Genomic DNA, 22,738 nt, shown 5'->3' with positions numbered 1-22,738 from the left:
GAAGTTTTACAGTCGAAAACGTTTGTTTATAATTAAATATTATACTGGTGACATAAAGGTTGTTAAGAGTCTAGTAACTACACAACTATATAATAGCAAAATTACATATTTAACTTTGATGTCTTGAATGGTGATGTAAAAATAAAATATAAATAAAACATTCTGATATTTAAAGTAATATTTATTGAAATTAATAGCTAAAGCTTGCCAGTTTTTGAAAAACAGGTATAATTGAGTGAAAACAAAAAAATATATAATTTATTTTTAATTGGGTTATAAATTACATTACAAAAATATAAAATTAATAAGTTTTTTTATTTTGTCTATTGAATTTTCATTGAAAAACATTTTTGATCAAAATAAATAAATTGTTTATATATTTTCAGTCATTAAATAGTTTTTATAATTATGAAAAACAACCAATAATTATCATTGTTTTGGAAAGAAAAATTAAATAAATGTATAAATTTCTTACATCCTTTTTGTCAACATTTTCAAAACCTAATAATTGAGCCATCTGGATAACTTCATTTCTAATCTCTTGAATACTATTTTCTTCTAGTAGAACTTTTGGCCATAATTTGCACCAAACTCCCTTTAAGAGTTTCTGAGTGACTTCTTTCCAAGAACTATTAATGTTTTTAATTGATATTTGCTCTTTATCTTATAGTCCAATTAAATTGCTTAATGTACAAGTAGATTTAAATGTTCCTATTACTATCTGATCCACCAGTCAAATCAGGGAAATTGTGTTTACTGGAAGAAAGACAACTTTGATAGGATTACATGTGTCTAATGTATTTAGATCAGTAGAATTCCTGGGTTTTATCTAACAAAAGAGCTGCTTCAAAATTATTTCTTTGGCGATAAAATTTCACTTCTGGAAAAAATGGTTAAAACAATCAGTAAGTAATTCTTTGGTAATCCATGCTTTTCTGTTACCTTTTCATATTGCTGGTAAATTTGTTTTTTGTATCCTTTTAATGCCCTGGAATTTTCCAACTGGTAAAATGTAACAGTTTTAATTTAAAATTGCCAGAGGCATTTGATCCAAAAAGTAATGTTAAATGGTCTTTGGCTGCTTTGAATCCAACTGCTAATTTTTTTTTTCAATATAAATGATAGCTGTTTCCAGAACAAATTGCTTTTGTCAACATTGAACATTACATTTGGTGAAAAATTTAAAAATTTTCATGTTCAATTATTTTCTTTAGTTTTTCTGGAAACTTCTTTGCAGCTTCTCCTGATAATTTTACACTATGAATTTTGGCTAGTTTTTAAATTCCTCAAACCAACCATGAGAAACCAAAAAATTTTCCATAATTTTTCAGTTTGTTTAGACTTTAAATGATTAAACAAAAATAATGCTTTTTCTTGAATTGCCATTGAATTAAAGTCATATGACATTGTGACATATCATCCATTCACAAATTTAACATTTCTTCCATTTTTACCTAAAATTGGATTCCTTAAGCAAGATAATTTTGCTGCTGTAACATCTGTGCAATTCTGAGCAGACTGTTTTCTTATTGACTAAGTATTGTTGACTGCACTAATCCTAAAAAAGTGCCTTGTTGGATTTTCTTTCACCCCTTTAAACACATTGTATATGATATTTAATTTAGTATCTAAAGAAATTGCTTTTCTTTATTCAATTAATGAATAGCATTATTGTAGATTTTGTAAATATTATCAGAGAACATACCTCATTTATTGCAGTGCACCACACTGAAGTGTAAGCAACGACTAAATTATGCCAATTATGCATGAAACTCTTAAAACACACACATCTAAAGCTTAGAAGTATATGACATGCCATCATTGTTAGAGAATCAGATGACTTTCAGGCAGACCTTAAAATTTTAATATTTTTATGTTAAATGGGACTTGAAATTATGGACTACATTATATTGAGGTTCCATTTCAGAGGTAACATTAACCAAGGTATGCCTGTATGTTAGGTATTGCTCATCTCCATTAGTTTTGTTTACTTGTTCATTTCATGCTGATTCATCAGTTTCCAGCACTGCCTTTTTTATTTTTTTTTCTTAAGGGGAAAAAGTGTTGCAATGATTTTAAGCTAAGTATTATATATATATATACACATACAGAAGATTGTACATTTTAATGATAAAAAGTATCTCAAAAAGTACTTATTAAAATTGTTGTTGTATTGTTAAACATGGAAGAAAACTTAATGTTTATTATTATTTATTTATAAAAAAAAGAAGCAGTATGAAATAATTATTTCTTTATTTAATATATTATTAGTGTTATTAAGCAAATAACATAATTTTAAATGGAAATCTTTTAAATAAATATAATTTTTTTTCATAGGGAGATAGTACTGATTGAAACAGTGAATGCCTCTTAAGGAGAGGCCAGTGGCCTTACACTTTCAGTGATAAAAAGAAAAACCAGAAAGAAAGAAAATTATGACAGATAGCTGGAAAGAAACTAAATTGCAAATTTGTACTCCCTCAGTAAATGTATGTTTGTTTTTTCAAAATTAGAATTATTTGAAATATTTATTTATATCATTTTTAGTACTATAATAGAATCCACTAATTGTAATCATTAATATTATCATAATTCATGTAATGTTATCAGAATTAGAATCTTCTAAAATGTGTAACTAAAAATACACTTATTAAACTTTACATAACTATAACCAAAAACTTTAATTAGTGTAACATTATCTTCAGATAAATAGGCATTTTTAAGTTGTCTTTTTTGCTCCATTAATTTTAACATGTAATTGATAAGGTTGAATTGTTATCAACCTTACAGATGATATTGTAGGACAGGCAAATAACACTAGATAAATAACTATTAATTAAATAATAATTACTACTAATAAATTTTAAAGTTATACATAGTTTAATTGTTTTAACTTTTCTTTTATATGTCACAGTCAATAAAATCAGAATGTCCAAAAGCAATTACAATAATTGGCTTCTACTGTAATTTGAAATTGTTAGAATTATGTGGGATTTGTAAAAATAATTTGAACCTAAATTTCATGTAAAGATTTCTATAATAGTACATAAATTAATTTTAATGATTTATTTTTTAATTCATAAATTATAAAATACAGAGTTATTTATAATTCTGGATCTAATTTTTATTTTTAAAGTACATCATGCATTATACTGCTGTAACTGATGTAAGCACATAAATCAGTTTGTATTTATGTTCAATATTTTAACCATTCATTTTATTTTATTTAACTTTTTGAATATTTGTATGTTTTTGATGTTTGAAAGTTTTGAATACATGCTTGTGGTATTCAGTTTTAGAATGCTGACACAAACATATTTTCAATTTAGAAAAATCATTGTATAAGACCCGAAGCTGAGACAGTATCAAAAAACATTTCATCTCTATTAAATATTGACTACTTAAATGTTTTAACATTCATATTGGTGTGACTTGGAGGTACACAATCAGGACTTCCAGCGTTTTTTCAACAACTTGTATGATCGATGTAAACATTGTGTGGAGGTGCAAGGGGATTATTTTGAATCCATGTAACTGCGAAATTGAAATAAAGTTCTTAGTTTGGATGTAATGCTAGTTGTCTCATTACTTATTTGGCCCACTGTGTATGAGTGCCTAAGTTGTTTGGCTTTACATTTTGAATCCAAAGAAGTTCATAGTAGAAACAACTTTCATTTTAGTGACTGTTGCCATAATGGAAAAGTAAAGTTGTATTCTGCCAAAAATACAACAGTTTAAACTTTGAGGATGGTCTGTCAAATAGACTGAAAATGTTTGATTTCTAGTAAGATTTTCTAGTAATGTTAGATTTCTATCACTTGTTTTGGTGCTGTATTTTAAACTTGTGATATTTAACAATCAGAAAAAAATATTCTAATGTTGTAAGGTAAATAAAAGATTTTAACATATACAATATTAAAATAACTAATAATTTCAAATCTTACATTTTTAATATAGAGGATTTAAAAACTCAGTGTGATTATATTTTAAATTAATAAAAATCATTTATGTTGTTGGTTTTCAAATAAAGTTTCCAATAATTTATATGCAATATTAATTTTCAGAACAAGATAAATTACATATTTTAAAACTGAAACATTTCTTTCAGAAATCACAGTCTTCCACTAGTTTTTCAAAGTTATGTTCTCATCCAAAGTTAAAAGTTGAGCAGACTTTATCTGTTGTAACAGGTATATGCAATTTAATATATATATATAATCTTGTATCTTATTATATAATATCTAATCTCTAAGAATCCTTTTATTATAATTTCTAGTTGTAGCTTATACTTAAGAAGTCATAATTAATTCTTTTTAGAAAAATTTTGCTGTGATTTTATATAATCACAGCAAAATAAAAAGCATAATATTTATTTTGTATTAGTTTATAGTGTGTTTATTATTATAGACTTTCAATAACAGAAAATGATTTTACTTTATTAAAAATTTTAAAATAATGTATATTAATTTTGTTAAGAGTAAAAACATTTGATGATTTCTCCTTTATGGATTTCTTGATTTTTCTATATCTTAATTATTCTTATGCTCAGGATTAGTTAAAAGTTTCTGAAGATAAAGTTAAGGCTTTCAAAAAGGTTGTATTGTATATATAAATATACATATAACAGTTTTCTTTTTTGGTTCTTTTAAAGCTTTGTTTCAGTTTCGTTTTGATATTTTTTGTAAAACTTGAAACTGGTTCAGTAATGGAGACTGACTTGGCTTTTCTACAAGTGCATAACTATTTAAGTAGGTATTAATGTAACAAGTAACTGAACTGATCAGAAACAAAGTAAACAATGTTTCAATTTCACTTTAAAACACGTGGTTTTCCTGTGTTTTGAAGAACTTTTCCAATTAATGTCTATAGGCTTAGCCAAAATGCTAATCCAATATCTGCAAAATCATTGTAATGATTTTACATCTATTGCCATAGTTTTAATTTTCTGCTGCAAATTTTCCCAGAACAACTTTAATTTTCCCCAAACCTCATTTATGCAATCAGACATATTCTGCATCTCTGTACCATTTTAGCTTACAATAAAAGGATAGCAATTCTCAACAAAGTGTAAACCATTTGATGATGTCAAAGCAAGAATAGTTATGTATTTGAGATTGGAGATTATGCTAGCAATTAACTTCAATAGAGACAGAAAAGTTAAGAATTTGAGATATACAGATAACTTCTTTATTAGCAAAGAGCAGAAATTAACAAAACCAAAAAGTTACTAAAATGGAAGTTAAAAGCTGAATTATGAAAGATGAAATGTGTTTCAATACCAAAATGTCTCATTGCCAGATTGATGATCTGTTAAAAATAAAGAGCATAAACTGAAATGAGTAAGGAACTGTTTTAAAAAACAAACAAAATATTTTAAAACAAAAAACTAAAAACAAAAATGGAAATTAGGAATAGAAGTAAAAATAGGCATTTTTTATTTTTTAATTTTGTTTGTTTTAATTTATGTTTGTTATTTTTGGAATGCTTATCTGGTCTTATTTTGCAATTTTGGTCTTAAAAATTTGACTTTGACATTCTGCTTAAGCGTCTTTTTTTATTTTGTTGACAATTATCATTGTGGAATCAGTACCTGATAAGAGCAGAAATGACTTAGAAAAACATATTTGGGAATTTAAAATAGTAGTTTTAAATCTGTTTGTTAATGTTAAAGGGATGATATTTATGAAAAACTTCATTTCACAGACTGTGATTGTAAGGGAAAAAAAATTTATTATAGAGAGTTTCCCTCTTTTGGATTACAAAGCAGCTGATGATAGATATTATATAGAAAAATAGAGAAAATTAAATCAAAAAAGAATGATTATAAATAGTTAAAAGAATAAGGATATTTCATTGACAACAAAGATTAGGCTGTTTTTATCAATAGTAATGTTTTGAATAAAAATTGGGTACCAAAGTAAATTGAGAGAAAAAATTGATACTTTTTTAAAAAATTATGAACTAAAAGAAAAAATTTAATCCATTGATTCTGATCCAGATAAATTGATTAGTTCTGGACCAAAAACTTAATCACTTACTTGAAACTGTGTTTTTGATATATTAATTTTGAATTAAAAACAAAATTTTTGCATTTTGTGCATATGTTGCATAGATTGCTAAGAATAAACATTTTGGAGAAAATGTTTATTCTTAGCAAAGCATTGGAAACATTGATAGAAATGAACAAAATAAATAGGTGAATTTTGAAAATAAAATGATTGACTCCTGATATCTTCTGATTTATTTTTGATTCTCTATATATTAAGACTTATGCCAGTAGTACCAAAACTATGACCCTAGGCCAAATCTGACCTGCAAATGTATTTGATTACTTATAAATTATAGCCAAACGATTACATCAAGCTATATTGATGTTACTATTAATAATAATTGTATTAATAGTAGCATTAATTTAGCCCAACGTAATCCTGCAATTATTTAGATTAAGTGGATGTTTACATTCACTTATAAATATTAGAAATAGGACTTCTTGTTGTAGATATAGAATATACAAGATATTTGTGGTCTCCATGCACTTATAATTTATAGGCAGTTTGATCAGTCAGCTGAAAAGTTTGGACACTACTGACTTACATAATACAGGAGCTTTCCTACTTATGAACATTCAACTTACAAACTTTCAGACTCATGAACAATTTGGCTGTACATCTAAAATTTAAATTTTGTATTGATTCTTAATTCTCTTGCCATTTGTAGGGTGGTGTTGAAGTTTAATCTTTGCCCAGTAATAAATAATTAATGTGGCCTTATTTCTATTGCTTATCATCATTTTCATTTTTGCACAAATTCTGACATTCCATTGCTGCTAGTGAGGTGGCATTGAATTTGGTAATATTAGAGTAATGACATTTTTTGCTATCGTCTGCAATTTTTATAAACTTTACAATTAGTACTTCAAAAAATGCATCAAAACTATAATAGTAAATTTAGTAATGCAGATAAATGCAAGAAGTAACGTTCTATTACCATGGAAACTAAACTGGGCATTATCAGATTTTGACTTGCAAACATTTTTACTTAACCTTGAGAACCTAACCTGTTTGTATGTAGGGAAGTAAGTACCTCTAGTTGGAATTAGAGATATTGTAGAATGGCTTTGGAAAGCCAGATATCTTATTACAGAGAGAACAAATAGACTTTATTCAAAGTTATAAAGAGATGTTTATAGTGCAATGAGATTTAGTAATAAGAAAACAAAAATTTTATTATGTTAATTTTTAATAACAAAATCAGAATTTTTAAAAACGGATTAAACTTGTTTGCCTTTTATAATAATATTTTGCATGTTACAATCATGATCATACAAAAGATCTTCAGAATTGTTATGAATGTTCAGAATTGGTATGAAACTTATTAAATTAGATCAATTTTTTTTATAAATTTTAACTAATTTGAACAAATTATAACAAAGAATGAAATTTAATTAAATAATCAGATATTGAATATTTTAGTATGCAATATTTTAATCAATTTCTTAATAATCTTTATACGTAAGTTATGTGTGATTAAAGAATTAATTGTAAGAATTAAAATTTATATTTATTCCACAAATATATGATTAGATCATTATTAAATTTTAATAAATAATAAATTGAAATAAAATGATGTTTCTTTTTAGAATCTAATGGTTTGAATTCAAAAACTGATAAAGTATCTCACGTATCTATTGCATCAGATAATGAACAAAAGTAAGTAGTTATTGTTGTTTTAAAATGTAAATAATTATAAATATTTAGTAATTTATTAATGTTTATTAATATGGAAGCTGTTTAGTAATGCTTGTATATATGGTGAATTGTATCTTTTGAAGATTAAAAAAGCATATGGAAGTACAAAAAAAAACTGTATAACACGCAGTAATTATGTATTATTCTTTAAGCTCAATTTTTACTGAAGTGTTTTAAGACTTATCATACATCATCAATGAGGTTTTTAAATTATAGTGTTAATAATTATTAACAGTATAACTTAAAAGCCTCACCATTGGATTAAGGAGCATATATATGCTCCTTAATTCTTTTGCTGAGGTTTCTGGTGGTGACATCTACATACTCTTTGTTTAAACCTAATTGATCATTTTTATATGGTATCTTATCGACCAAGATTGTTCTTCCTTTTTGATCATATCTTTGTCATTCCTAAGCAAGTTATAAACTATGTGAGTCCTTTTGTACAGTGATCTTGTGTTCTTATACTTTGCAATTTCTTTCATAATATTGGACTTGCAACCTATCATACACATTGGAGCAATAATGGAATTTCTTTCTAATTAAAAGTTCTAAATGCTGAAGGCTTATAAGTATACAGATCATTGGAGGAGGAAGGAATGTATAATGTTGTCATGAGTGGGCTTGATGTATGTTTTCATGAGTAAGGAACTGTTATTGAGTGAAATATCAATATCTAAAAAATACACTTCTGTTGCACTAAGTTGCTCCAATTTAAGTTTTAAACCATCCTTGTTGGAATTTATCTCATTCAGAAAATGTATTCTTCTATCATTCTCTATAAAATGAATACGTCATCCACATATCTTTTGTATAAAATTATGTTATACTGCTTTAAACAAATATTTAAAGCAGTAAAGTTTGTTCTCAGCAATATAAGATGTATGTATCATAATATTTATATATTAAATTTATTATTTTTTATTTATAATTGTAATTACATTTTCTTTTGTCAATGGTATGGCAAAAGAAAATGTAATTTAAAATAATTTAGAGCAAATTAATAATAATAAACATTTTTAAAACTTGTGCAAATGATTAAGTTAATCAGCCATTTTGATGAGGCATTGAGAATTACAACTTCAGCATGTCATAGCTTATAAAATATATGATGAATTGAGATTTTGTATTTTCTGACAGTATACTTAGTTTTGTTTTGACTGTGCAAGTTTTGATTTTATAACTGGTTTTCAAACTTCTTTTGGTTATGAGTCCCTTGGACATGAAATACAAATCCTCAAGTATCTTTGTGTAAACTGTAGCCTTTTCTACATCTTGGATCATCACTGAAGAGCAATGACAATCTGATGTGCTTGTGTAGAAATGCCTTAAGCAAATAAAATTAATTTATGTAATTTATTGTCATACACATACTCAAGTACAATACTTATTACAAAAAAGTTATCTTCACAAAGCCATCTATTAACTAATTTGTATTTTTTTGCAGAGGTATAGTGTCAAAAGATCTCCTTTGTATGTGAAGGTTGTTTGGTTTGTCACTGGGGATTGTGAAATGATGGATTTGTGAAGACAAATTATTTTTGTATTCTGTAAAATATTTTTAACATGTAAATTACTGTCAGCTATTTTTAATTGAAATCAAATACAACTTTAAGCTTATGTCTGTAGTTGGATTTAAGAGTTGTCAATGCCTGACTTGCAAAGGTAGAAGTTACAAAAGACATTAGAACTTTCACAACAGTCCTAGCCAATTAACGATATACTTTTAGCAACTCTGCTCAAAATTACAACAAACTTGTCTCAGTGAAATTACTTTTTAGATTACTGTCTGATGAAATATCAAGCACTGTTCCTGCTGGATAACCAACAGTCCTGAAACAGGCATATCAGAATGAAGTGGATTCCATATCCATGGGTGTGGATCACAGGCTAATTCAGGGAAACAAATATTCATGCAATTGCTGGCAAGCATTCTCAAACACTATTATATTAGTCTTCACATTTGAGTTAATAACTATGTCTGTGCTGGACAGACATAGTTATTAACTCAATTGGGAAGCACAAAATTTCACTTGTGACACACAACTTGCCCAGAAATTAAACTTTTTTTGTTTTTATTGTATCTTCAATCTAGTCACATGCATTAAATACTGTGGCAGAATTACCCTGAAGGCTTAAATTTAATTCATTAGTAGTTCCTAGTAATAGTTCCTTCAATGTTAAGTAGCATACCGCGCAGTAATTATCTTCTGTCAATTTCAATCATGGATGAGGGAGTTCAGCTTCCTCCCACGTCATATTGAGCATCTTCAGATCTTGGAGAAAAGTTCTACACCAAGTATTCCTGGGGTGTCCTCATCGTTGTTTGGCACCAGGAGGAACCCATTTTATGGCTGTCTTAGGGATCCTTTTGTTCTCCATATGAAAAATGTGGTCGGCTAATTGAACTCTTCTACAGGCAACAATGTTATGAAGTTTGCACATCCCATTCCTTCAAAGAATCTTTTCATTGGTGATATGATCTTTAAGATTTGTCATAAACATCTCTGTTGGAAGACATCGAGCCTTTTATTGATGTTTTCTGATGTCTTCCAGGATTCGCTAATGTGAGATCCATAATTTTTAGGGATATTAAAATCCATTTTTAAAGAAATGTTTAAATAATATCTGTCATGATCATTAGAAAAAACATTACATCAGATACAGATGGAATGATGTTCTCTGTAAACAAATGGATGAGAATTTTAACACTTAGTTGCCAAATGATAACATCTGATTGTAAAAGGAGAGGAAAGTAAGGGACACTGTTGCGTGGCTTCGGTAACCCTTCACTTTGCACTCGCAGATTCATCATTCCAACTGCTGATCACATGATCACTTTCCGAGGCTAAATGCATAAAAGGACAAGACATCAACAGTTCTGGGCATTTTGTCATAATGAGGTTTTAAATGAAATAGAAGAGCTAGAAGGAGCTCTATGTGCCTCTACCTCCATAAAACAGACCTGACCCCCGTCCACGGAGAAGACACTCTCCATTCCCTTGATGGTGAATCCTTCTCAAGACGATAGAACAATATCTTATCAATGATCAACAATAATTGAGGTATTTTGTTAAGAAGTTGTAAACTCATTCTCTCGGGAAATTAGGCCCGCTTCACGCGGCATAGGGAATAGAATAGTCGCGGAACAGAATAGTTGCACCGCAATTGTACGATATAATATCTGTATATAATTGCTACAGTTTAGTCATATCCTTTGTAACCATATGTAACCTAGCTTTAGATCTATATTAAACTTATATTTTTGTTACTTGTTCCTGTCTACCTGTCTTAATTGAAAATGGGTTATCTTATCGTCTTACCCACTATGCTCCCCACTTGATCATTTAACAAGTTGTCCTACTCATAAATTGTGTTAAGAATCATTAGTTAGGACACGATTTAAATTATCCTAAACTCATCTTAACTAGTGTCAGCCTGACACTAAGATCTTTGGCCTTTACTTTATTATCAGCCATCCAAAGACAATGTGAGCAGGTCTTATCGACTTGTTGCCATGTAACTAGCATTTAGGGAACAGCCCCTGTGCCCCCAGCTTCTCACACTAGTGTAAACAGCTATAAGAATCACAATGGAAGTGAACAGATGGAATTTGGTTCTCAACGAGATGGATGGTGAGGACCAGATTTTGTTCATCTGTCAGAAAACAGTCACCGTCTTTCCAACACGGCACTTCTGCATCACCATTTTGGAAAATAACACTATCCAAGTAGATAAAACTCTCCACTTCCTCCAATTGTTGTGCTCCAACAATTACTCCCCGCATTTGTGTGGTGTTACTTGCATGCATAATTTTTGACTTTATGCTGTTTATCCTGAGGCCAATTTTGTGTGCCTCCCAACCCAATGTGGTTGTGGCATGCTGTAGCATTGTCCCACTCTCCTCTAATAGGGCGATATCATCAGCAAAAACCAAATCTCCAAGACAATCCTAGTCAGACCAGTGGATGCCAGCCCCAATGCATGCATCAGTCTCTTCTGCCCATCACATGACATAATCAAGGGCAATGAGGAAGAGAAAAGGGGACAGAACAAACCCTGCCTGACTCCTGTCATAATTTGAAAGAAGTCTGTATGACCATCTTCAGTCTTGATGCAACAACTTAAATGCGGGTATAAGGCCTTGAAAATGGTGACAAAGTTTGTCGGTACACCATATAATCGCAGGATCCGCCAGAGGGACTTGCAGTGAACACTGTCAAAAACCTTCTTGAAATCAATAAAATTAATGGCCAATGGATGTCAATACTCAATGCATTGTTCAATGATATTTCAAAAGGAGAAGACTGCTTGCTGCATGATCTTTTGCAACAAAACCCTGCTTGCTCCTCCTGCAAGTGCTTATTGAGGACAATCTGCAGGTGTTGAAGGAGGACCACACAAAATATCTTTCCAGGCACAGAAAAGAGAGTGATATCTTGCCAGTTAGTACATTTGGAGATATCTCTCTTCTTAGGAATTCTGACTATAGCACCCCTTCTCCAATCCTCTGGGATTTCCCCACACTGCCTTCATCTGTTAAACAATAACATTAACTTTTCCAACATGGGTTACCCTCCATGCTTCAAAATCTCAATTGTAATTTCATCCAGACCGGCTGCCTTATTATTCTTTAGGCTTTTAATTGCAAGCTCCACTTCCTCAAGGGTAATATCGCCAGTGTCCACCTGAAGTTCATTCTGTGTATCTTCAATATCAAAATTGTATGTGATGGTTGGTTCTGCTTGATTAAATGTTTCCTGAAAGTGTTCCATTCATGTCTTGTTCTGTTCATCTTGAGCAATCAGAAGCTTCCCATTTTTGTCTTTTATTGAAACTCTGGAATTACTCCTTGTCCCAGGGTCTTGACGTCATTCTGGTCAGAAGCCTCCTGTGCTTCAGCACCCTTTTGTTCTAACCATTCCTTTCTGTCTTTCTGACAACTTTTTTTTACATCAACTTGATGTATCTTTGGTTACCTTCCTCCATCTCAGCCTTTATTTTAGCCTGGTTCCTTTAAGTTTTGTGGCTTTCCTCTCATCAGTCAACTTCCATAAGCAATCTCGGATCCACTGATCTTTCTATCTTCCTCGATGTCTTACAATGATGTTTTGGGTGCACTCTGTGGTAATGTGTATGAGGTTCCCCAGAGATCTTCTATATCTGTCTTCTCTCCAAGAAGGGTTTTAATTCATTAAGGCAAGAAAAAGTATTTTCCAAATATGCAATCCTTTAGATCCAAATTGAGCCTAGAAACACAATTGCCCAACTCAAAAGGATGCTCCAAAAAGAAAAACTTAAGTTCATCATGCAGTTCCATTATGTGTGTCAATGTTTTATTTCAAGAGACAGTTGTATGTGCCCAGTATCCATTTCATTGCAGATAGAAGTAAATATTCTTGCATTCATGGTCCTAGCCTTTACAAAGTTCTCAATTTTGACCATTTCATTGAGGACAGTTTGCAAATTCACATGTATTTTCTTGGTGGCCAGTGCTTCTAGATGAATAGTATAGTGTATCCAATTTGCTTTGGGGGTTCCTTTTAAATACGACTTGTCAATGACATCCTGTCAGGATCCTTGCATTGTCTGTGCAAATGCCTGTATATTTAGACCATTCAATGCCATTTTTGGCCATGAAATTATTATTGAAGGGGAAAAATCTTTTTTCCTCTTGATGTACTGTACTTTCTGACAGTTGACAAAAAAGAAGATATTTCTGAATGGAATCATTTGATATGTACAAATAAAAAACAAACAAAAGAACTCGATGAATAAGTAAGAAATCACCATAACCCAAAAATCCAGCGTAAAAAGGAAAGAACACTTTAATAAAACTAATGTTTACAACCGACTTTATTGGTTGTCATCAGGCTCATAACAAAAAATACCATTGAATATAAAATAAATATATAAATTTGATTAAAAAGAATATTTTCATTATAAACCTGATGACAGCTGATAAAGGCAGTTGAAAACATTTTTTATTACAGTGTTTTTTTTTTTTTCTTGTGCTAGATTTTTGGTGGTAGTGGTGTGATTTATTTGATATGTACTTAACAATAATTAGAACATCAGTACCAATCCAGCTACATCAGTACTTTATTTGCAATGCATAGTAAAACTACTCTTAACATGACCCATGAGTTGGCACTCAATGCTATCTGTGATGATGTGAATATAATGTGAAATAGAATCATTCAAGACAGGGTATGAGGTATGATTTTTTCCATATTTTGTCACCCAGCATGCATTCTACAATGTCTTTTGTAGCAGACATAATAATCTGCTAATGTGTGTGGCATTGCTGATTTAATCAAATAGTAGGATGTCTTTAGTGTTGCTTTGTTTGACTCTTATGATGTTGACTGATGACTCTTATGATGTTACCCAACTCAAAAGGATGCTCCAAAAAGAAAAACTTAAGTTTATCATGCAGTTCCATTATGTGTGTCAATCCAGAACAGAAAACAAATTCAGCCAATAAACTTTTAGTTGTTATTGTTAGAAATACCATAAATTAAGTATTATATCTTAAATATTTCTTCATTAATTCTCCAATTGTAAATATTCCTATTTATTTTAAGTTTACAGGAAAATCAGAATATATCATCTCTTAACTATAAAGTTATTCCTATTGAATGTACAGATAAAAAATTGAAAAACAAGCCAAAACAATTATCTGAAATTAAAAATGGTCGAAAGTGGAAATATGCAAATGTTGAACGAAGGTAATTATTGATGCTATTCTGATTATTTAAATATAAGAAATTTAAAAATTTGACAGGAACATTAACAGAACTATGTTTGAAGCATTGTAGAATGCTTCAAACATAGCTTCAAGCATGCTCAATATTAATAGTTGCACAGCTTGACTATGAGATAAAAAATCTTCCAAAGACTAACAATTTGATATCTAATTTGTGTAAAGAAAACCTTAGTTTTAAAATAAAATTAATTTTTTTAATATCACAGTGCTCTAAACATTGTCCTACTACTATACCTGTATATTTATTACTTTGGTAAATTTCATTATTAGAATTTTATAACTATATCTATATATTTGTCATTTCCTAAGATTATGTATTGTTTCAAATGAAAAATGATATCTTTTTTTATAATTTCAAATTATTTTATTAATACAAATATAAATAATACAAAATCATTTACCAAATGCTTTAACCAAATATCACTGAATCTTGAATTGTAATGATACTAATATATAAAATGTTAGTATTTTATTAGTAGTTGTTAGATACTAATATTTTATATATTATTATTAAAAATCATTATTAATGTTGAAAATTATAAATAACATCTCTTATATAGTATTAATAATAATTCATATTTTTTATTTGAAATTTTTTAGAAGGCCTCTTCATCCTGAATTTTTAGACTCATCTTTAAATGAAAGTGAAACAGAAATATCAAATAGTAATTTAGAACAGTCTCAAGAGGTATAAAAAAGTTCTGTTGTTTTTAACTTAAATTAAATGGTTTACAAAAAATTCATATATGTATGCATATGTAATAAATTGAGTTTAGTGGATACTTTTGGGACTGGGTATCTGCTTAAGACAGACATCAATTAAAAAATTGTCATATATTTTATAACACTTGATGAGTTTTTAAATAATTGATACATGTTTTTATTTTATAAAATAATGTGTGTTAAGAACAATTTATAAATAGCCAAAGTATTGCCAAAATTTTAATACAAATTAACATAATATGACACTGGAACTGTTAAATACCATTTTGTACTATATTTAATAACTAGAAATTAACAATTAATTAATTTGGATAAATCTACGAGAAGAGATTTTGAATGGCATCAAAATCACATCTACTGTAAGCTAGACAATCACTATTACTGAGTGTGCTATTTAAGCTTTTCAAGCATGATTTTGGCTAGTTTTCCCAATACATAACTCAAGTGAGTCATATTGCTTCTGTTAATCTTTTCTTCAAAATTAAAAATACCTCCCTTCTATTGTGTAAAGAAGAAATTCTAGCAATCTCTCAATGTTTGATGTGAAGAGTGTCAGAATACTATTAAAAATGGATTTGTGGAAACGTGTCTGACGAGTTTAAGCACACAAAAACTTCTATGAAATGGTGGAAATTGAAAATAGGCATAATTTTCTTTTAAATTATATTCACGAGAAACATTGTCTGCAGAAGGCAATGTCACTTAATTGAGGTAAAAATACATTTGTAATCCTATTACTAACACAGGACTAGGGTTTTATCCACTAAGTGTAAGTGTCTACTAAATCCAGGTTTCCACCATATATATTTTGTGTGTTTGCATAAAATTTGGAAATTGAGTTCTAGGAGTGCATTGTTAAAAGACCTTCAGTAGCAAAAGCCTCAATGCTGTGGAGCAGGGCTGAATTTAACAATAAGCCATTAGTTAATAGCATTTAATCTGAATAAGAGTCATTAAAATGAATTTTCTGATTTTTAAATTTATTTTTTCATTATTTGATCTAAAAAATATTAGTTTTATTTTTATTAATTTATTAATCATATTAGATGATAATTCAATTTAATTTCAATTATTTAACTGTTTTAAAATAGTATTTAATATATTGACATCACTTTTTTTTAATTAGAATACAGAAGAGGTAGAAAAATTTTCTGATTGTGAAAAAAGTGGACAATTTAATACAGATTTCCAAAACTGTGATTCTTTTAATGTCACATCTTCATCTAATATTAAAACATGTAGTCAACCACTATTTAAAGAAACTATTGTGTGTAAAAGAAAAATTCTATCAGAATCACCACTTTCATGTATTCATCAAAAACCATCAGCAGAAATTAGCATATCCAAACAGGAATTTTATGGTAAAAAATTTAGTGAACAATTTCAAGTTTATGCTAATGGAAATTTTAACAAGGCTCCAAGTGGTTGTAAAGTGTTTGTAATGGCTAATAATGCTTCTCGGAAAATTCGATCATCAAAAGTGAAACATCAAGAACCAGGTAAAAAACATTAGATTTTATAGTTTATTGAAATTCAGAATTTAAGTTTTAATATTGACTGTTTGCAAATTTTATATTTTCTTAAATGTAATTTAATATTTTGTATATATCTGGTGTGTCTGAATTTACACTAGATATATAAGTTACTAAATTTAAGATTGATAATATTATAATATCCTTTCATTCTGGAATGAATGGTTGTATTGTGAGGTTCTGTATTGAGTTGAAATTTGCCTGTTGATTATATCAGAATGACTAATCAATTTTTTATGAAGTGCTGAAAAACCTAATTCATGTAAGTGACAATAACATCTTTTTTACATGGATAAGAATATGATCATGAAGGGAGGAGACAGGCAATCCAACTTTCCTGTCTTTTCAGAGTTCTTTTTAATTCAACTGATTATATTGTTTACACTAAGAATTTTTCTGAATGACATTATTTTTATGCAACCATAATTAGATAGTACATTTGGAGACAAAGATTTTCAGAGTTCAAAGGATTGAAGGGTCTACTAAGATCATAAATATTCTAGAATACTGGATGATCTGCAACAAGTTATATTCAAAGATGTAAGTTTGCAATGATCTATTTGGATGGACTAACTTTTCTTATCTATTCAATGAGTTTATTGTCATTTTATCTTCTTTTCTCTATTGTCATTTTCTTTTCTCTTCTGTCTTTCACCCTTTTCATTAAAGGGGCATCTCTTAGACACTTTCCACAAACCTTTTCAGTGACAGTTAATTCACTTCATTAAAATGGATCTTTGAAATTTCATCAAAAATTTGAAAGTTATCTGAGATTAATCTTGTGGAAGTGGACAGTAAGAAGGATTAATTTTATTCTTTGTCATTTGTATTTACAGTTTATATTTAATTCAATTTTGACTAGGCAAGTCAGAATTGTCTTGCTTTCAATAGCTGCTGCAGAGGCACAGAGTATATAGTGGGACAGGTTATGTGAAGATTTGATTTTCATTTTAGCAATATTTTTTGTTTTCTATCCTGTATTATGCAACACTGTAGGTTATCTACACTAAATTACAATATTTTTCAGTTCATTTAATCAAAATTCTAATATAATTTATCTGATTTATCCATAAGAAATTGTTTTTATTTTTTAGAATTGAAAATTGTTTATAAAAAAATTAGACAAATTGCCTAGAAAACAAGCCCTAAATAATTAATTAGCAAAGTTTTAGCTCAATAGTTAATCAGGCTTTATCATTTGATTATTAGATTACTTACATTTCAGTAAGATCACAGTAAGTTAATGAAATCATTAAATTTTTTCCATTAAAATTGTTTAAAATTTTTTTTCTACTTTATGTCTTCAATGTAAAATCAAACAGAAGTAAATGATAGCTAATGGTCTAAATAGAAATACTGTAGTATCTGCTTATTGCAATTACAGTGCACTCTTGCTAATTCAAACCTCTGCTAATATAAATGCTGCTTAATCTGAACCAATTTTGTTTGTTTTTTCTACAAAGTGTTACAGTGAAAAAGAAAAAAATTAAATCATACATTACTTTTTCAAAATAAAACAAATTTGTAAAATTAATATGTACTGCATGTTTTAATATAAAAGATATGCACCAAAAATGATATAAAAATTTTAAATATATGCATATTCATTCATACACAGTTCCAGGGGTGATAATTGGGCCTACACCTTAGATTTTTTTTTATTGCAAGCATGAACTTTACAAATATATTATAAATTATGAATTTATTTTCTTTGTAAAATGAATGTAATTTTCAAAAACAGATGATAGAAACTTGCTTTCTGGATTGGCTTAAAGAAATGAAACATTATAATGGTAAAGCTTTAATTATAAAGTATAACTATAATCTATTCCAAGTACACTGCTGGCCATTAAAATTGCTACACCATGAAGGTGGCATGCAACAAATGTGAAATTTGCATGAAAGGTACAACATGCTGAGATATTCAAATGATTAGTATTTCAACTCATGCTCACAAAGCAGGTGGAGTAAAGATACCTACAGTCTGTATAAAAGGAAGATTGTAAAGCTGGTTTCTCATATGGAAATTGCATTCACACATTGGTTGCTTGTGTGAAGGTTTTGTTATGCTTCATGTAAGGAAGAGGAATGTCTACCAGTACTGTCAGAGTTTGATTGTGGTAGAAGCATATTCTATGAGGACTGCAGTTTATTGTTCCACACTATTGCTGCTTGCATTGATTATGATCCCATAACTATCACAAGAATATGGAATTGATGGGTCCAGGAGGGTCATACAGAATGCAGTGATGGATCTCAGTGGCCCCTGATCAGTAACCTCTGAGAGGACAGACTTCTTTTCCATTGGGCCTTATGGGATTGTACAACCACATCACTTACCCTGAGTCAGGAACTTGGGTCATTTTCAGAACAAGTGTCCGCATAGATAGTGCAACGATGTCTGCAGCATTATAGATAATCAGAACAGCAACCATTGCTGTGACTTCCCTTGATTCTGCAACAGAGACAGGCATGTCTACAATGGTGCATTCAACAATGAATATGATTGTAGGAATGGCGTTACTTTGTCTTTTCAGATGAAGCCTGGTTCTGCATACACTATCATGATGGCCATATCTGTATGTGGAGGCATCAAGGGGAAATGGTAGTTGCCAGTTTGCATTCATCATCGTCTTGTGAGTCCAGCATCTGGAGTGATGATATGGAATGCCATTGTGTACACATTCTGGTTAACTCTTGTTTACATAGCCGGTAATTTAGACAACCACCATTACATTTCTGATGTGTTAAGGCCCATCACTGTGCACTATCTTTGAGGCTTTCATCATGCTACCTTTCAATAGGACAATGTATGACCACATGTTGCCCATGCTGTCTTGACCTTTCTGAATATAGTGTTCAACTTGCCCTGGCCAACAAGTTCTCCAGATCTGACACCAATTGAGAACATCTGGTCAGTGGTCTCCAAGAAACTGACACACCATCACTCACTCTAATACAATAGGTGTACTGTATTCTGGCATAGAGTTGTAACCAATGGGCTGCTGTACCTGTACCTGTCATCCAAACTTTCTTTGACTCAATGCCCAGCTGGATTACAGCTGTTACTGCTGCCAGAGGTGACTGCTCTGGGTACTGATTTCTGTATGCTCTGTACCTCAAAATTACCTGTCAATTTAATCATGTCTTCCTCCCATTATACTGTACATGACAATAAATATGATTCTGATATTTGCATTCCTTCTTGGTGTAGCATTTTTAATGGCCAGCAGTGTAAATCGACGTCTAATGTAAACAAGCCAGCTTATCGGATGGCTGAGGCAGTGAAGGCATCAATCAGCCTGCTTCTCTGGGACTCAGAATCAAACCTGGACAGAGAATTTTATTTCATTTAAAAATTTTTTAATGAAATAAAATTATATTTAAACAATCCTCATTATTTAAATATTTCTGAAATTCCAAATTTGGAATTTTATAGTTTGAAACCTGAGGCAGGTTTATAAAATAAACCAAAAACATTTTTTCGTAAACTCTTTTTGCTGGAAGTGTGTATGGTTTTCATTTTATTTCTAAAATTAATATACTTATTGGAATGGTTTCTTTCTATATTAAATTTTGTGTCATTTTAAAAAAAATAAAAACACTATATTGGTAATAACATGTAATTTTATGTTATACCTACTATAACTGTTTTTTTTTTTTAATCAAAGACCATAAAATCAAATATTTTATAAACTTAATTTAAAGCCTGAAGAGGGATGTATAGCATTTGAAATGCATAGTATTAACAGTTTATAAAATAGTTGATTTTATGGTCTTTGATAAAAAAAAAAAAAAAAAAAAAAAAACAGTTATAGTAGGTATAACATAAAATTACGTGTTATTACCAATATAGTGTTGGTAATTTTTTAAAAAAAGACACAAATTTTTATTTTATTACAGGCCTATGCAAACCAGACTATTATAATTGACTAGGTTTGATCAGAAAGATGCTTGTAAATTAAGTTGCAAACTTTTATTTCCCTACATTTGAATTTAAATTTTTAATGAAAGCTAAACAATTGCAGAATTAAGTTATAATGTATTACCACTACTATTAATAATTAAATACCGAGTAATTTGGCTTAGAGATAGGTATTAGGTACCATCACTTATTAAATTTAATCATTATAATTAAATTAATATTTATTAAATAATTTAGAAAATTCTGGAAGAAAATAATTGGCCTAGAGTTTAAGTTGAACCCACAATGCCTGCCTATCAGTGGCGTAGTGTAGTGGGGGCGGCAGGGGCAGCCTGCCCGGGCAGCACGTATAGGGGTCGGCAAAATTTCACAATAAATAATAATATCTTGTAAAAATACCTAAATAAGGGGGCGGCGAAATTTTCCTCCGTCCCGGGCGGCTGACACCCACGCTACGCCACTGCTGCCTATCATGCAGATGTTGCTCAGAATAGTACTCAGACTTCTATCTGATCCTTTGCTTCCAGACATATTTAATTTAGATATATCCATACTAGTTGCATGAAGCATTGACTGGGGATGACTCGGTTGCCACGGCCTATAATCACCTACTAAGGCATTCAGCTGGCTATCACTTTATCCTGGCATGGTTTATATATATGTATATAAACATTTCTAAGTTTGGCATTTATTTGACTTTAATGTAACTGTTGGGCTTAGAGATGTTTGTATATTTAAATGGTTAATGAACAAAGTGAATATTCTTTAAACCAATAAAATTTAGGCTTTCATTTATTACCAACACCAGTCAAGTATGGATAGAAGCAAGTATCGGATTGAATCATATCAACAGTATTCAATCCTATCCTATTGTATCATCTCTAATAAGAATTTTTGTTTGCTTGCTGAATTTTGCAATACTGTTTTTGATAGTGGTGAGTGTGTAATTGAAGAAATAAATACTAGCAATTTAAACTACTACACTATGAGCAAATACTGACTAAAACTGTTAATGTTTAAAGCACTGATTAAGGTTGGTAATGATAACTCATTTACACTATCAGACACGTTTGACACTGTGAAAAGACTGCTTAAAAATGCATTTTGAAAACAATGCTAACTATAGCCAAACTCTGATTACAGTAAATGTGTTTTAATTTATTTGTTTTAGAGCATGCTGATTCTGATGACAATATATATGATTAGAATAGAGGGGATTCACGTAACATCACACGACTACGCTCACATATACAGAGACTGCGCAAAGAAGCATTTCGTATTGGTTGCTTATCAGTTTGGTTGTCACTCTCAATTTCTCCATTTAACTCACATTTTTTCAAGTTTAATTTCAATTTATTATGGTTCATTGCAGAGTTTTGGTTGCAATTCCAACTACAGAAAGCATAAAGATTGGTTGTTTTTCCAAATTCTGGCAGTAATTCATCATCGAGATAAAAAACTGAAAATCTTTCACAGCAAAGGCAAACAGAATGGCTTGCCAGAATTAGCAGGCAAAACTTTACCAATTTAACTTTTAATCTAAAGGTTACAAATAAAACAGGATTTTACTTAATATTTAAACAAACTGAAGTAAAAGGGGCAATCAAAAAATAAACTTCTTACCTTAATATCTCTTTCATATCCAGACTTAGTGCCAAATTACAGAGGGAAAAATATTAGTTAAATAGAAGAATAAAGTAATGTTTATGAAAAAAATAATATATATTTACATTTTCTCAGACTTTATCATATGAAAGAAGATATCAGAATGAATTACAAGGGCTATTGATGGAAATCCTGCCTTGTAAAGTTGCTTTCCTGTTATAAATTTTGTTGTCTCACTGCTCCCCATTTTTCTTTACTGGAAACACAAAAGTAAATGTGTAAGTGAGCAAAACTTATTGTGAAGCTATTTTTTATTTAAAGGAAAACCAGCAAAGCTGTATGATTTAGAATATCCAGATTGGCTCTAATAATAAACATGGGAGAAAGTAGCAGATCAATGGGAGCAAGAGCAAGACAAGAATGATATGAATGTGCT

The 22,738-nt window shown here is 29.8% G+C and overlaps 1 protein-coding gene across 5 annotated transcripts in view; it reads left to right on the top strand.

Annotated features, from left to right (window-relative positions):
- The window catches only part of LOC136979909 (sentrin-specific protease 6-like), a 78,024-nt gene that overhangs the window by 17,714 nt on the left and 37,572 nt on the right, over positions 1-22,738 (top strand). For all 5 annotated transcript variants that reach the window (XM_067275947.1, XM_067275946.1, XM_067275943.1 and 2 more), the window contains exons 2-7: positions 2,338-2,489; positions 4,109-4,190; positions 7,640-7,709; positions 14,336-14,479; positions 15,118-15,205; positions 16,367-16,739. In XM_067275947.1, coding sequence (XP_067132048.1) covers positions 2,436-2,489; positions 4,109-4,190; positions 7,640-7,709; positions 14,336-14,479; positions 15,118-15,205; positions 16,367-16,739 — 811 coding nt within the window. In that variant the 5' untranslated portion in view covers positions 2,338-2,435. The remainder of the gene's footprint in view (positions 1-2,337; positions 2,490-4,108; positions 4,191-7,639; positions 7,710-14,335; positions 14,480-15,117; positions 15,206-16,366; positions 16,740-22,738) is intronic.

The sequence above is a fragment of the Centruroides vittatus genome, unplaced genomic scaffold (genome assembly GCF_030686945.1).
Source record: "Centruroides vittatus isolate TY-2023 unplaced genomic scaffold, ASM3068694v2 contig_651, whole genome shotgun sequence".
NCBI lineage: Eukaryota > Metazoa > Arthropoda > Arachnida > Scorpiones > Buthidae > Centruroides > Centruroides vittatus.
This window is presented reverse-complemented; position numbering and strand designations above follow the sequence as displayed.